Source organism: Lytechinus pictus, chromosome 2, assembly GCF_037042905.1.
Source record: "Lytechinus pictus isolate F3 Inbred chromosome 2, Lp3.0, whole genome shotgun sequence".
Taxonomy (NCBI): Eukaryota; Metazoa; Echinodermata; class Echinoidea; order Temnopleuroida; family Toxopneustidae; genus Lytechinus; species Lytechinus pictus.
Genome location: NC_087246.1, coordinates 23,445,892 through 23,461,731, shown reverse-complemented (window position 1 = coordinate 23,461,731; position 15,840 = coordinate 23,445,892). Strand labels below are relative to the sequence as shown.

At 36.4% G+C, this 15,840-nt stretch overlaps 1 protein-coding gene across 1 annotated transcript; it reads right to left on the bottom strand.

The window, feature by feature from the left end:
* Positions 1–3,687: 3,687 nt before the first annotated feature.
* LOC129254541 (intraflagellar transport protein 22 homolog) lies at positions 3,688–15,840 on the bottom strand. The gene is made up of 6 exons (XM_064113628.1): positions 15,641–15,840; positions 12,505–12,587; positions 10,921–11,010; positions 9,546–9,644; positions 6,268–6,368; positions 3,688–5,779 (listed from the first exon to the last, which is right to left on the bottom strand). Exons 1-6 carry the CDS (start codon positions 15,674–15,676, stop codon positions 5,631–5,633), a joined length of 558 nt encoding a protein of 185 aa, XP_063969698.1. The 5' UTR covers positions 15,677–15,840; the 3' UTR covers positions 3,688–5,630.

The following is a 15,840-nucleotide window of genomic DNA, read 5'->3' as shown; positions in this document are numbered from 1 at the left end:
CCTCCCCGATAACAGGCACCTGTTACGCCGCTGCAACGAGGCGTCTTAAACCACTCGACCGCGGCAACCGATGAAGGAAAAAAGTCGGTCCGCGGGCCTTCGGTCTCGCGGACCCTCGGTCTCGCGGACCCTCGGCCTCGCGGACCTTCGGTCAAGTGGTCGGACCCCGTAAAACAAAGAGATCGAAGCATAGTGAATTTTCAAGAAGACAATAAATGCATGAATATACATCATAGTTACGAAATATTTTGAACAAACATGCATAATAGATGTTGACGTTGTTGCCGTCCATAGTTGTGATTGATCGGATCAATTGCAACTCTTTGTAAGACGGGCCCAGGATATATATGTTATTCCAGAAATCAATGAAAATGTGAAAATACATGAATGTTATTTCTTTAAAATATCTTGAAGTTTACAGATGTATTTTATTTTTAAAAAATGTATGTAATTGATTCCTTTTTTGAAATTTTTATATTGAATGGAAGAGAAGTGAACAAATACATGTATATGTTAATTGTATCATCCCTACTCAGACTGCTTTTCTGTCAATGCCTGTCCTATGTAAAATCTCATATTGTATTTGTTCTTTATTGTTCACACACTATTTACCAAACACCCCCCCCCCCCCCCCTCGATCGATGCATGAGAACACTGAGTGATCGGTATATACAGACCCTCGCAAATCAGCAAGAATGGAAAAGCCCAATTTTGTATTTCAGTTTAATGACAAGTAGAAAACAGTGAAAAAGGTGATCGTACTTGGGGAACAGTGAGTGGAAGGTGAAGGGCATCTTTGACAGCATGATGCCAATATTTGGATGGGCGAAGGTTAGGAATGCCAAGATTTATTATCTCGAAAAGATTGGTTTATAGGAGTTGCATGAGATCAGCGCGCGCGATACTGTATGGGAGCAAAGCCTGTTCATAAGACGGGGATTCTTAGAAGGGGCGAGAGAGCAATGTGTGGTGTGATGGGTTCGGAAGAGACTGGATCAGATGACGAAGGCGAACAAAGTACCTTGGTATGAACATGTATTGAGGGATAATGATCATGTTTGAGAAGGCAGCTTGAGTTTACTTTGAGGTGGCTGGTCAGAGGGGAAGGGGCGACAAAAGAAAATATGAAAGAGGGGCTATTCCATAAAATATTCAACCTTTTTGTACGTCCGACCCCATTTTCCCCAATTCTTACTTCACTTCATAAACTGACAGTCATGGACATTTGACAGCATTACAGACTGTTTAGAGACTGAAATTTCATGAAAGTCCCACATACATGGGGCCGGGCGTACATATTTTATGGCCCAGAAGCAAGTGGTGGAGGAGGGCGGGAAGGTTGAAAGATAGAGTTCAACTTAAAGGAGAATGAAACCCTTGAAACCAGCTGAATCCATATCAAAGAGAAAAATCAAAGAAACATATTGTTGAAAGTTTGAGGAAGATTGAATGAATAATAAGAAAGTTATGAGCATTTTAATATTGAGATCACTAATGCCATGTAGATCCTCCCATTGGCAATGCGACCAAGATCTGTGATGTCACACACGTACAACTCTCTCATTACTTAAGTACTTATTTCACTTATATTCTCACTTTTATAGAGTCTATCACAAGGTGAGGTGTTCTCTTTATGAGAGGACAAGTACAGAGGTTTCACAACATTATATAATTGATGAATCGTTTGTCATATGGTTAGAATGAGCAAAACGAGATATTTTGGGGTATATTTTCAGTGTCCAAAAGGGGAGAGTTGTTCATCTGTGACATCATAGATCTTGGTCGCATTGCCAATGGGAGGATCTCCATAGCATTAGTGATCTCGACATTCAAATGCTCATAACTCTTCTATTGCTAGTCCTATTTTACTCAAACTTTTGTTGATCTTATTCTTTGATTTTTCTGCTTTCACAAAAGCTAACTTGCTCCAAGAGTTTCATTCTCCTTTAATTAAAGGGAGGAAGTGAGAGTAAACTATTGTGTGATGGATATCTAGACAACCCTGTAGTCGGAGACTAGACCAGGGGCCCGTTTCATAAAGAGTTACAACTGTTTTTAACTTTTCCATTATGGCAACTACCATGGTAACAGGGCTCATCAAAATCAAGGTTACCATGGTAGTTGCCATAATGGCAAATTTACAACAGTTGCAACTCTTTTTGTAAAACGGCCCCAGATTTAAAACCTGGATGACTGAGGGGAGCAATGCATTAACTAGTGATTTTCACTAAATTTTGTTCTAAACTACTCCTTCCGACAGGCCGAGAGCAAATTAGTTAAGAGGACTGCACAAACACAAAACTGTTCATGACATCCTACCCTGAACCCCCGTGTTTTGAATACTTTCATTTGGGTTTTTGAACCCACTGAACACCTTGATTTTCTTCCAATGGAAAGTTCACCGATGATTTGTTCTAATGATAGCAGAATTAGAGAAAAATATTGGTGAAGAGTTGACAAAAATTATCAAAGAACAAACAAGTTACCACCTTTTGGATTGGTGACATCATATGGAAGCAGCTGCCCCATAATGTGATATAAATTCTCTTTTATTGATGGTTCTTGGCTTGATTTATTTTTCTTATAGAAGCAGGAACGAAATGATGTCTGATGATGTATTAAAAAGCGCAGGTATAACATGATTCTATTTTCTGAGAAATTTACATTATATAGAATTTACAATACATGACATATGACCGTCACATGTTTGATTTTGTCTTCTGTTCATTTTCAAATTTGCTCATAATAAATGCAAGTCAAATTTTTTTTAACATACGTTTCCTCAGTGCCATTTTTTAAGGTGTACAAATCTGCATTTCAAAGACCAAGATATCTACCCAATCTTCACCATCACCAACTTCCATACAGCATTTGGCTATTACATCACTCAGCAGAAAAATACAACAAGTGGAATGCCTCTGGCGGTCTCACCTGCATCACGCGATTCAATATAGCAGCAGTGCTGACTTTGAAACCTACTATAACTCGCACAAGATGTTCAGTGATACTTGGTTACTCTTATGTCCACGTTTTATGAACTAGACCAATACACTTACAGAGATATGATGGTAATTCAACAAATACCCCCAATTTGGCCAAAGTTCATTGACCTTATATGACCTTTGACCTTGATCATGTGACCTGAAACTCGCACAGGACGTGCAGTGATACTTGATTACTCTTATGTCCAAGTTTCATGAATCAGATCCATAAACTTCAAAGTTATGGTGGTAATTCAACAGATACCCCCATTCGGCCAAAGTTCATTGACCTTTGACCTTGGTCATGTGACCTGAAATGCGCACACGATGTTCAGTGATACTTGATTACTCTTATGTCCAAGTTTAATGAACTAGACCAATATACTTTTAAAGTTATGATGGTAATTCAACAGATACCCCCAATTCGGCCAAAGTTCATTGACCCGAAATGACCTTTGACCTTGGTCATGTGACGTGAAACTCATGCAGGATCTTCAGTAATACTTGATTAACCTTATGGACTTATGGCCAAGTTTCATGAACTAGGTCCATATACTTTCTAAGTTATGCTGTCATTTCAAAAACTTAACCTTAGGTTAAGATTTGATGTTGACGCCGCCGCCGTCGGAAAAGCGGCGCCTTTAGTCTCACACTGCTATGCAGGTGAGACAAAAATCAACAAAATTTGACAAGCTAACTTTACACATATGCTGAATATTCAATATTTAATTAATATATATTTACATACACGCAAATAATCGCTACAAGACTCTATTATTTACAATTACTAGGATAAAATGGATTTGTTTTAGTTTTTCTTTTTATACAAGTTGTAAATGTACATTATCTATTTGTACATACTCTGTACACATCACATGTACATGAAGTCTGTCAAGATCTTAAATGATACTTATTAAAAAAAGTGTTGGGATTTTTCGCCAAACATTGAAATAGTCACCTCTCTCCTAAGAGGATGCTTTCATCAGTACACATAAAGTGAAAGGGCTTGAATGCTATATATGTCACAGACAAAATAAACACATGTGAATGGACAGGTGACTTCAACCAAGGAGTTGAATTCTGAATGTTGTTGGATAGTAATAAAGAAAAAAAAACTTGTTTTATGTAATATCTTAATTCACCTGGATATGAAAGGGGAAATTTGCGGTAAGCGGTGCCTCACTTAAACCACAGGCACTGTACATGGACTAAATTCAGGTACAGATTCTATATATGAAAGTTTAGGTAAAATTGTGGTGAAATAAATAATTGATTCCTCACAAACCATCCATTAGGGAAATTTATTTTTTAAAGTATCCATGTGTGGTGATTAAGAAATCCCTTGGCCAAGCCATCAATCAACATTTATCCTCAGTTAAAAAAAAACATGCAAATTTCATACCAGCTGTTATTCAGATATATTTATGTCATCAGAGCTACAAGTACAGAGGATCAATGAAAAACTGATGATGGTCCTGTTAACAGAGATTATCCTGTTTTTTCAAACATGTATAAATCCCTGTATCCACGTAAAGATCATAATCAAAGGTCTTATGATAAAGGTCATGCTAAACAATTTACAAATCAGGCACAGATTCAAACATTATCTCTATAAAAAGGGTAACCCATTCCCTTCAAGAGAAGACAAAATCTAATTATTTACTTAAACAAAGTGGCTATCAGTTTTTAAGCAACAATATTTTCACACAAAACTCCCTTATTCACATGATTTAGAATCTTTTAGAAAGAACTAGAAAAAAAGTTGGTAAACTATTAGACTAGAAGCACACTGTCATGCTTTATTTCCTCAGTTAAATCAAAGATACTACAAGGGGAAGATCGGACGGTACATAGAGCGCGCAATGAAGCGCCCAGGGAGAGCGCCCCACAGTGTTAAGTAACGACCTTTTATCACCGTTGCGTATCGCGATATGGTTGTGTACAAAACATATGAGAGAAATGGTGGAGGGGTGAATAGACTATTTGTACATTTTAAGATTTTTTTTTTCTTCAATTAGAGATGAATATATTTCAGAGGTTTGGGGGTAATAAAAGCTGGAATTATTCCCATGCGCCACCCTTGAGCCCTCTCCAAAGTCCCCTCTCTCATTTCCATCATATGTTTCATACACAGCTGCGTGACAATGTGCGATGGTTTACTTACTCAACGCTAGTGGGCGCCCTTCCCCATGGGCATTAATCGAGCGTTTCAAAAATCGCCGAAGTGTCCAATATTCCCCTTGTAGTATCTTTGGTTGAATAGACAAGGCCCTGTGTCTTATGTTATGTTATTAAAACCCGGTTGAGCTCAGCCACAGAGCCATCGGTAACCTGGCTTGGATTTTCTTATCTATACCATGCAGTAATGCTCCAAATTTGAAATCATCAAAATTACTGCTTTCCTCAGCTTTCACACGATAATATTCTGGTGAATTCAAATTGTTAAATTCCATGAGGTCTGTCGTAACAAGCAGTGTCTACCTCACAGACACACAATATTATCATCAAGGTGAGATATTGTCTTCTAAATATCTTCTACTTATCGAGGTCCCAATGTCAAAATGCCAACATTGTCACAATCATATTGAGCAGCCCTACACTGTATTATAATCAAGGTGATTTTTTTCTTTTCATATATGACCAAGGATTTCACTGAATGATACTGAGTTCCTCTTGATCTTGCCTCTTGCTGATTGCACCGAGTACCTTACTCAGGAACAAGTTGAAGTCCGCCCTCACTTGGTCAGATTCATCCTCCAGGTTTGTTTGTACATGATTGACCCGCGTCATGTTAGATGCTGAAAAATAAAGATTATGATCATTAGAATATAACCATGAAGATCATCATTAGTTAACACTCCATTATCTTAACTCCACACCCATTTCCATAATGGCACATGACATAACTTTGCAATGTCTAAAATGAAAAAAATCAATACAAGCTGGAAACAAGGAAAAGTGGTTGGTGGCACAATGCAGAAGACAAGAAAACTTACTTTACTTTTATTTCCTTTTGTTTATGGGAGATGACATATTAGGGGCTAAGACATAAAATCCTATTTGGTATCGTAAATTTGCGTAAATGCGACCTTAACTTAAAACTGAAGACAGAAATAATATCTGCTTCATTTCACTGTTAAACAAGGCATGGAATCAAAAGGGGCACACCTTTTTTTGGGGGTGAGAAAATGTTTGCCCCCCCTCCCGGTAAATCCTGGATAAATGCCTGTTACCCTGAATAGTCTTGAGCTTGGAGACAATGCGCCGTAGTGTAAACACAACTTACATATTTGTACCCGAACCGCCTGGGATGTGTTTGGCCGATGATGTCCAAAAATGATGCACTGCGAATCTTTCAGTCCTTGTTGAGTTATGAAATGATTGTACCTTGAATACGATAACAAAATAGAGATGAAAGTACGTGATAATAAATGTTCATAATCAATGAACCTATAAAGACACACAGTGCAAGCCCATCAACAGTTGGATATCAAAGTGGATCCAGGCTTGAGGTGAAAGGGACATGTACCCAATCAATATTTTGAGAATACTGAACATAACATTGTCATTTATGTCCCCCTCTATTTTCAAATTTGGTCTTTCTGCCTCCTCAATTTCAAAATTCTGAATCCACAAATCAAAATCCACAAAATTGATCTTTGATGGGTTTATATCCAACCATTCATTAATGTTCTTACTCCTCTTTTCTTTTCTGTGTGACTGCGATACCCAACTTTATACACCGTTTCAACTACTCTTCTTCTTGTATATTCTCCTAATCTGCCCTTCTTACATTCATTCTCCTTCATTTTTTTCCACTGATTATTTGAGATATCATATTTTTTCTTTCGTGTGTGCTCAATTCAGTTGCCCTCATATAATCTCAATCAAATGTGTGTGTTACGTGGTTCATATTACTTTTTCAGATTTGCAATATGTATCTAACCCCACGAGGGACTAATGTTATACTTTTCTTATGCTCTTCCTTAATCTTGTAATAATTGCTTTGTTCATATTTGTATATACATAAATCTTTATGATTATGTCATTATTTTGATGAAGTTATATTACTCGTGCTTGCATGATTTTTAAATATTGTTCTGAGAAATAAAACCTTCAAAATCTGAAATCTGAATGTATCTCATCTACCTTGGCAAAGTCTGTGCCGTGTGTTTCTATAGCAGAAATCCTGCTATAAAGTATAAGGATGCTATGCCTCTTTTTCATTGCAGTTTTCCTGCAGCCCCCATTGGTTTGTCTACACATGTATGTAATGATTTCTAATGGGAAGCTGCTTACAGGATTCCTCGGACTCTTGTGTCTTATAAAATCATCTTCATAATAGGGTGGACATCCTCTAGAAGTAAAATGTATGCAAGATCAGGACAGATTAGGCAAATAAGTGGACCGCCTCTAGCAGTCTCGCCTGCGTTACGCGATTCAATATAGCAGCATTACTGACTTTGAAAATAGCTATTGAATTATTATTAACAAAAGAAAACACTCAGATAATTATAAAATACTATGTCAATTGGCCCAAAATGACCTTTGACCATGATCATTTGGCCAAAGACGTGTGCATAAACAATCATTAATTTCATCAAAATCGGATGTAAAATAAGAAAGTTATGACATTTTAAAGTTTCGCTTAATTTCACAAAACAGTTTATGCACATCCTGGTCTATATGCAAATGAGGAGACTGATGACGTCATCCACTCACTATTTCTTTTGTATTTTGTTATATGAAATATTCTTATTTTCTCCTCATTGCAAGGTGAAACAAGATGAATGCCTCTGGCCGTCTCACCTGCATCACGCGATTCAATATAGCAGCAGTGCTGATTTCGAAAACTACTATAACTCGCACAAGATGTTCAGTGATACTTGGTTACTCTTATTTCCACGTTTTATGAACTAGACCCATACACTTATAGAGATATGATGGTAATTCAACAAATACCCCCAACGTGGCCAAAGTTCATTGATCTTACATGACCTTTGACCTTGATCATGTGACCTGAAACTCGCACAGGATGTTCAGTGATACTTGATTACTCTTATGTCCAAGTTTCAAGAGAAAGAGCCATCAACTTTCCAAGTTATGATGGTAATTCAACAGATACCCCCATTATGGCCAGAATTCATTGACCTTTGACCTTGGTCATGTGACCTAAAATGCGCAAAGGATGTTCAGTGATACTTCATTACTCTTATGTCCAAGTTTTATGAACTAGACCAACACACTTTCAAAGTTATGGCGGTAATTCAACAAATACCCCAATTTGACCAAAGTTCATTGACCCTAAATGACCTTTGACCTTGATCATGTGACCTGAAACTTGCACAGGATGTTCAGTAATACTTGATTACTATTATGTCCAAGTTTCATGAATCAGATCCATAAACTTTTAAAGTTATGATGGTAAATCTACAGATACCCCCAATTCGGCCAAAGTTCATTGACCCTAAATGACCATTGACCTTGGTCATGTGACGTGAAACTCATGCAGGATGTTCAGTGATACTTGATTAACCTTATGTATAAGTTTCATGAACCTAGGTCCATATATTTTCTAAGTTATGATGACATTTCAAAAACTTAACCTTAGGTTAAGATTTTGATGTTGATTCCCCCAACATGGTCTAAGTTCATTGACCCTAAATGACCAATGACCATGGTCATGTGACATGAAACTCAGGCAGGATGTTCAGTAATACTTGATTAACCTTATGGCCAAGTTTCATGAACTAGGTCCATATACTTTCTAAGTTATGCTGTCATTTCAAAAACTTAACCTTGGTGTTGACGCCGCCGCCGCCGCCGCCGTCGGAAAAGCGGCGCCTATAGTCTCACTCTGCTATGCAGGTGAGACAACAACGATTGATTCCTCCTTGAACATGTGGGATTAGCATTGTTTAATACTATATGGTTCAGTCAAGATGGTCCTTATTGTCAAATTTGTAAAAAATGAAATATTGTATAATTCAAACAATAAAAAATAAAAGAAATAGTGAGTGAGGGCAGGGACGTCCCTCTCACGTTCCTGGTGAGGGACATTATCATGTCACTCAGTTGTACATATCACTGTTTTGTGAAAAATAATTGAAACTCTAAAATGTCATAACTTTCTTATTTTACATTGATTTTGATGAAATTTTGTTGTACTAGTTTGATTTTTCTCTTTTTATTCAAATCAACATTTTTCTGGGGTGGACTTGACCTTTAAGAAGAAGCAACCTGGGGATAACACTGCCCAAGATTCTGGTGCATGGAGGAAACCAGTGCAGAACTACAATTGTGTTACACAAACATAATAAAACAATAACAAATTTACCCTAGCAGTTATAAGTCACTGAAATCCTTCAATCTGATTGGCCGATAGTAAATTTGTTCTCGAAATCTAGCATTTGTCATTATGGCAAGTCTTATATGAAACGGCACTCTGAACTGTTAAAAGAAATGAGGTGATATATATGTAAGAAGGCTAAGGAATAGATATTTTTATTGAACAAATCTCAAGCCCATAAATAACCGACTGACAACTAACATTTGTATACTAACCATGTATCCAATTCTCTCTCATGACTTGCTTGGTCTGGATTGTAGACTATGACAACTCCTGAAGCATCTTTCATGAAAGCAGGCCAACATTCATCAAATCTATTAACAAAAACAATTTTTTTTTTTGCAACGTGGGTCACCATGTTTGATTATTCATATGCAATAAAGTGCAGGAAATTAACAATACAGTACAATTTGAACAAATAAATACAGACAAGGCTAAAATTGAATGGATATTGAATGTGCTTTCAACCATGTACATAGATGAACTACATTTTACAATACTTCACTAAGCAAATCCCAGTTAGGGATAAAACATATTCCTGCAAAGCCTTAAAGGGGAATCCAACCCAAATAAAAACTTGTTTTTATAAAGAAAAGAAAAATCAGACAAGTTAATGGGTGAAAGTTTGAACAATATTGGACAAAAAACAAGAAAGTTATGAATTTTTAAAAGATATAAATATTGGTAATCACTATACCCATGGAGACTTCAAATTGGCCGCATATGGGATGTCATAGTGATGTAAGGCAAGGACTACTCTTCCATGTACTCCAATACATATTATGGCTAAAATGTAATTTTTCCCATAAGTTTTATTTCAAATTATATTTTTATTTCATCAGGACATAAAACGATATACTACCTGGGTTATATTCAGATTACTGCCCCAGGGGAATGGGTACTTAAGAGAAAACCACAAATCCCTGATAATAAAATACATGGCCTATGGGAAAGTTGTCCTTGCCCCTTGTCATAATTTAATTACCCAGTTGCCAATTTGAAATCTACATAGTATTAATGATCTCAATTTTAAAGCAGCTATAACTTTCCTATTGCTTGTCCGATTTCTTTCATACTTTCACCATTCTGTTTAATTTATTTTTCTCCTTCCCAACACAACATTTTATGGCCAAGGCTGGATTCCCCTTTAAGCAATAATCAGGCTGAGGAACATGTGTGCATGGTGTAGCACAAATATTGCCAATTCTGAAAGCCATTAGCTTTATAAATGTAGAAGGCAGCAAAAAGAATTCATTTTTAAAAATAAATGGCAAATGGTTACCAATTAATGACATACGTAATATTTAACTTAATTTTTTTTTGCTGAAATTATGCATTTAGCTTACCGGAAATGCTTTTAGCAATAAAAACCCCCAAAACCAGTACACAAACAAACAAAACAGGGACGTATTTAAAAGCCTAAAAGTTACAATACGCTGCCAACTGTCCACTGCAAACACTACTACATTCCTTCAAACTCCCTTCCCCATTCCTGTTTTTTCTCTCTATAGATCCTTGTCTCTCCTCCTCTATGAAGACTGAACTGGGTTTTGTTGACAGATAAAGTATGTCTAATTTCCATTGACTCACTTTTGATCTCCACTGCAATCCCACAGCTCAACTTCAGCTATAAGCGATCTATTACCGACGTTCAAAGATCCACTTTCAAACTCCAGAATCCTGAAACACAAAAAGGAAAATAAGTCAGATGACTTGAATATCTACAAAATATCTTGAAAATACACTAATTCAAATTTGATACAATCTTTTCATCTCAGACAATGTGTAAAAGTGTTATTTATTTACATCTATTACATTACAAATTTACATCTAATATAATTTGGTTTTGGGGACCGGATGTAAAGTGATTTTCATTATTAAACCATTTCTATTCTATTTTGCCTTCTACATGTAGAAGTCATAAGAGATTTTTGGTAGTCAAAAAAGATTTCAAGGGATCCAAATCCAAGTCTTTTTATAAACAAGGGTCCATGGGATATATTTTTATCTGATTTTTTTTTCTATTGTATTATCAAAAGTATTATACATGTCAATTTTCATCATTTGTGTATACTATAGCTACAATGGAACAAGTTGTCTTCAGTCCAATGTGCAAATTTATCAATAATGTATCAATATCTCATGTATAATCCAATGGGCCTACTTAAAACTTTTCACCTCTCCCTAGCTATTGAAATGGTGGACATAATGATTAATAAAATAATGGTCTGGAATATAATGAATGGGTCACAATGTAGTTTCTGATATCTTTAAACATAACAAAAATATAAAGAATACTGTTTTAAACATTTTTCATTGTTATATAATTCATACAATTATGACAGAAATTTAAATAGATATCTAACCAGAGTTGAAACAGTATTCAGAGCATTGATACCAAATAACACTGAAATGTTGTGACAATGAAATGATTCTGGGTCCACATTCGTCATTTCAATTTTTGCGATTAGACTACATGACATGGTTTAGTAGGTTTCACGGAACACCATGTATCTTCCTCGGGCAAATGCTGGTCCTGAAAAGGACCACCCAAACTCGACGTTTCAACAAGTGTGTTCTTGTCGTCTTCAGGAGACTACACGACAGTAGACGGGATGATATCATTATAACAATTTTTTTGGTTTAGGATGGATCTTAGATCAAGTTGTAACCTTTCATCTTACCTAACACCTTGTGTAGGATTAATAAAATAATGGTCTGGAATATAATGAATGGGTCACAATGTAGTTTCTGATATCTTTAAACATAACAAAAATATAAAGAATACTGTTTTAAACATTTTTCATTGTTATATAATTCATACAATTATGACAGAAATTTAAATAGATATCTAACCAGAGTTGAAACAGTATTCAGAGCATTGATACCAAATAACACTGAAATGTTGTGACAATGAAATGATTCTGGGTCCACATTCGTCATTTCAATTTTTGCGATTAGACTACATGACATGGTTTAGTAGGTTTCACGGAACACCATGTATCTTCCTCGGGCAAATGCTGGTCCTGAAAAGGACCACCCAAACTCGACGTTTCAACAAGTGTGTTCTTGTCGTCTTCAGGAGACTACACGACAGTAGACGGGATGATATCATTATAACAATTTTTTTGGTTTAGGATGGATCTTAGATCAAGTTGTAACCTTTCATCTTACCTAACACCTTGTGTAGGATGGTAGTCACCACCAGATACATCAGTTGCATCAGCAAGAAAGTTGGAAATTACCGTCTTCCCAGACTAGAAAAAAAAATAGAAAAGAAACATTATTGATCTGCTGATCAACTTCATCTCATGATGATCAATGGCTCGATTCACCAAACAATTAAGAGCCTTGTCCAACAAAATAAATTGTACAATTAAAATGAACTTTACTTTTGCAAATTTTTTCATGTGACCATCAAAACATATGTATACAGTCTCATCGCCAATACTTTGATATACGATTAACACTGAAAGGAAACGTGAAGAGCAAGCTGAAATGCAAATTGCTACTCTGACAACAAAACATTTTAAGATCTTTTTGAAAAATATGTTACATGCCACAAAAGAAATAGGCCAACCTGGAGAGAGTTTAAGACTATTTATAGAAAATCGTACACATGATTACATACATTGAAGAAATAATGTGAATAAAGCACATCTGGCTGATTTTAGTTTCATAATTTGGACCAGAATATGGGACATTTCACGCGCTATTTTGTAATCATAAACATGATGCATACAAGTATAGCAAACTAATGAAAGCGTGAGCTAAAATACTTTTTATACTTGAAAACAAGACATTCACTGTGATCCCCTCATGAAAAGTACTCATTAAAAAATGGAATGCAAGCTAAAAGCACAAGCATAAATTTAATTTTGATACATTGACCTAAAATTTTGCTAATTGAAATTCTTCCCTTCCCCTTCTTCCCTTTTCTTCCTCCTTTTATTTTTCTCATCCTTGCCTTTAGGCATTACATTGGCGGATTACCATTGCCATGCTCTCCCTTCTAGCAGAGCTTAGTTCTGAATTGTCATTCTCATATTTTGGATGGAGGAGACTTTTTCAAAGACTTTTTATCACTCCACAATTTTTTTTCTGTTCTTTTTCTCTTCTTTTGGGGTATCTTTTTTTCTCCCTTGTTTTCTCTTACAATTTCCCTGCCCCCTCCATTTCCCAATTCATTATTTCTATCACATTATATCTTACCCTTTTACTTTTATAACTTTGTCAGGGGAGGCAAATATTGCCACTACAATATCTGATTATCATGCAAATAATTGTTTCTAATTTGCCAGTCTAAATCTATTCCCTTAACATCAATCTTCAAGACACACTGGAGCCAAATACAAATGTTACACAATCCAGATCCCATGATAGGACCAGGTGTGGTATTCTCATTTCTGAGATCTACTTTATCTTTAATAAAAATAAAATATTTTATTCCTGTTAAAATCAGTGAGACAAAATATCCTTAAAATCCCCTTGAATTGGTATTCTGAGAACCATAAATCTTAATTTTATCTTGGAAACATGCAACAATTTTTGAAGAAATACTAGTATCCAATGAGAAATGCTGCTTTATAGCACTCTCATCTCACTAAGCCAATGAGGTGTGCTGAGGTATGATGAGTTACATTTTGTCCATTTATTGAATTCAAATGGCGCTTGCACGTTACACTCTCAACTTTTGTTCGATGTCAATGTTGCATCATAATAATAATAGGCATTTATATAGTGCCATCTATCTAGAAATAATCTATTCCGAGGCGCATTTTTTATTATTATTTCCCCGGCTTTAGCGCGAGCTGCCTTTCAGCACTCGGTGCATTCAAGGAATTAGTCCTGCCTGGTACCCATTCAACTTACCTGGGTTGAGTGCAGCACAATGTGGATAAATTTTTTGCTGAAGGAAACTACGCCATGGCTGGGATTTGAACCAACGTCCCCCTGTTTCAAAGTCAGAAGACTAATCCACTGGGCCACAACGCTCCAAAGACAGTATATATTAGTCAATTAAATTAGTCTCATTAAATAATTCTTCATTCTACAGGAATATTTCATTCCTCAATATTTTATTTTTCTTTAAGACAATATTTTTAATTTCAACATTGGATGTATGATGGGGGACCTAATTATGCCAATTTTAATATTTGAACAAATGATCTGTCACTAATTTGTGGTAAATATTCTAAAGATCCTTAAGCAAGAAGAAAATACCACAAACTCACTTACAAAAAGTCCTGCTGTGTTTTCAAAACACATCTTTATTTTGCTGCAGCTGCCGCCTGATGTACATTAGGAGTCGTAAAGCTACGCATTCATCATGTAAAGAAATACCGGTAGTATTTCCTGTGCCTTAAGTATGTTAATATTCATTATAGAAAAATATATGTAAGCATGAAAGTCACTGTTTTTTTCCTTTTCAGTTTATTTTCCCGTTTTGGTGCATTTCAGGCAAAAAAGGAATAAAAATCTTTATTTTGGTACAGTTCCGCCAGTATGTTGTTTTACAATTATAATGATGATTCAATGTTACATGCGCTAAGTTGTAAGCGCACCACCTTGTGTTGGTCTCTTGGCCACGGTTATTAACTCTTTGTGCGCATCTGTACTGAATTATTTTCAGGGAGGGAAACAATGCATTGTTTGTTGAGTGTGAAATGCGAAGTTCGCACGGCACTGAGTGTGCATTGGTGCGAAGTACGCGTGGAAAGGGTTAAAGACAGTTACACGTAACCTCAAAGTTGTCTAGTTTATTTATTTCTTTTAGTTTTACATTATAGTTGTGCCCTTATTATTATTAACCCATGGCGTTCTGTTTATGAAATAAAGACCACAAAGACAAAAATCAATGAGCCCCGTCAGGAGGATTTTGCATTGTTAACCCCCTAATGAGTAATGGCAGCTGCACGATCGCGAGACGTCTGTGTACGAGAAATTAAAAAAAAATTAATAGGGCCTATGTTAAAAATAAGAAACTCCTCGAAACAGACGGCTGCCAGCTACATCATGTCATTATTGGCGCAAGTACCGGTACATCACCATTGTCTAACCTAGCCTATATCTAAGCCTAAAAAGTACCTACAAAGCCTACGCCCACTGCCTAATTCCATGAATAAAGAATTGTCACTGCCTCTTCATCCCACTTCTCAGCCTCAGGCAAGAGGCCGCAAATGAACGGTAGCTACGGAGACGGTACCCGGAGCTGACCCTGCAGAGCGGGTGCGCAGCTCCGTTAATGGTACCGGTACCGCCGCGCCGGTACTCGTACGCGCCTGACTGCCAAATAACCAGCAATTCATACCTCTGTTGGCCCAATCATCAGTATCTTTGCTTTCATCTTGATACCAGAAGTAATTCAGACTGCGCTCCTTAATGGTCCGGCTACTTAGTACCGGAATTCACAACAACGAGCACCGCTAACTATTATTACTTAAATTAATTGATAAAGTCGACTGCTAGCTATATAGCTGCAGAAAAATGCTACTCTGTAATTTGTACGTA

What these genes read in the sequence shown, in the direction of transcription:
- LOC129254541 (XM_064113628.1), bottom strand. Translation starts at nt 15,676, where the DNA reads ATGAAAGCAAAGATACTGATGATTGGGCCAACAGAG. An exon ending in TGATGATTGGGCCAACAGAG is followed by an intron (nt 12,588 to 15,640) that starts GTATGAATTGCT and finishes TTTTTTTTCTAG; the next exon opens with TCTGGGAAGACGGTAATTTC. An exon ending in GATTGCAGTGGAGATCAAAA is followed by an intron (nt 9,645 to 10,920) that starts GTGAGTCAATGG and finishes TTTTGTTAATAG; the next exon opens with ATTTGATGAATGTTGGCCTG.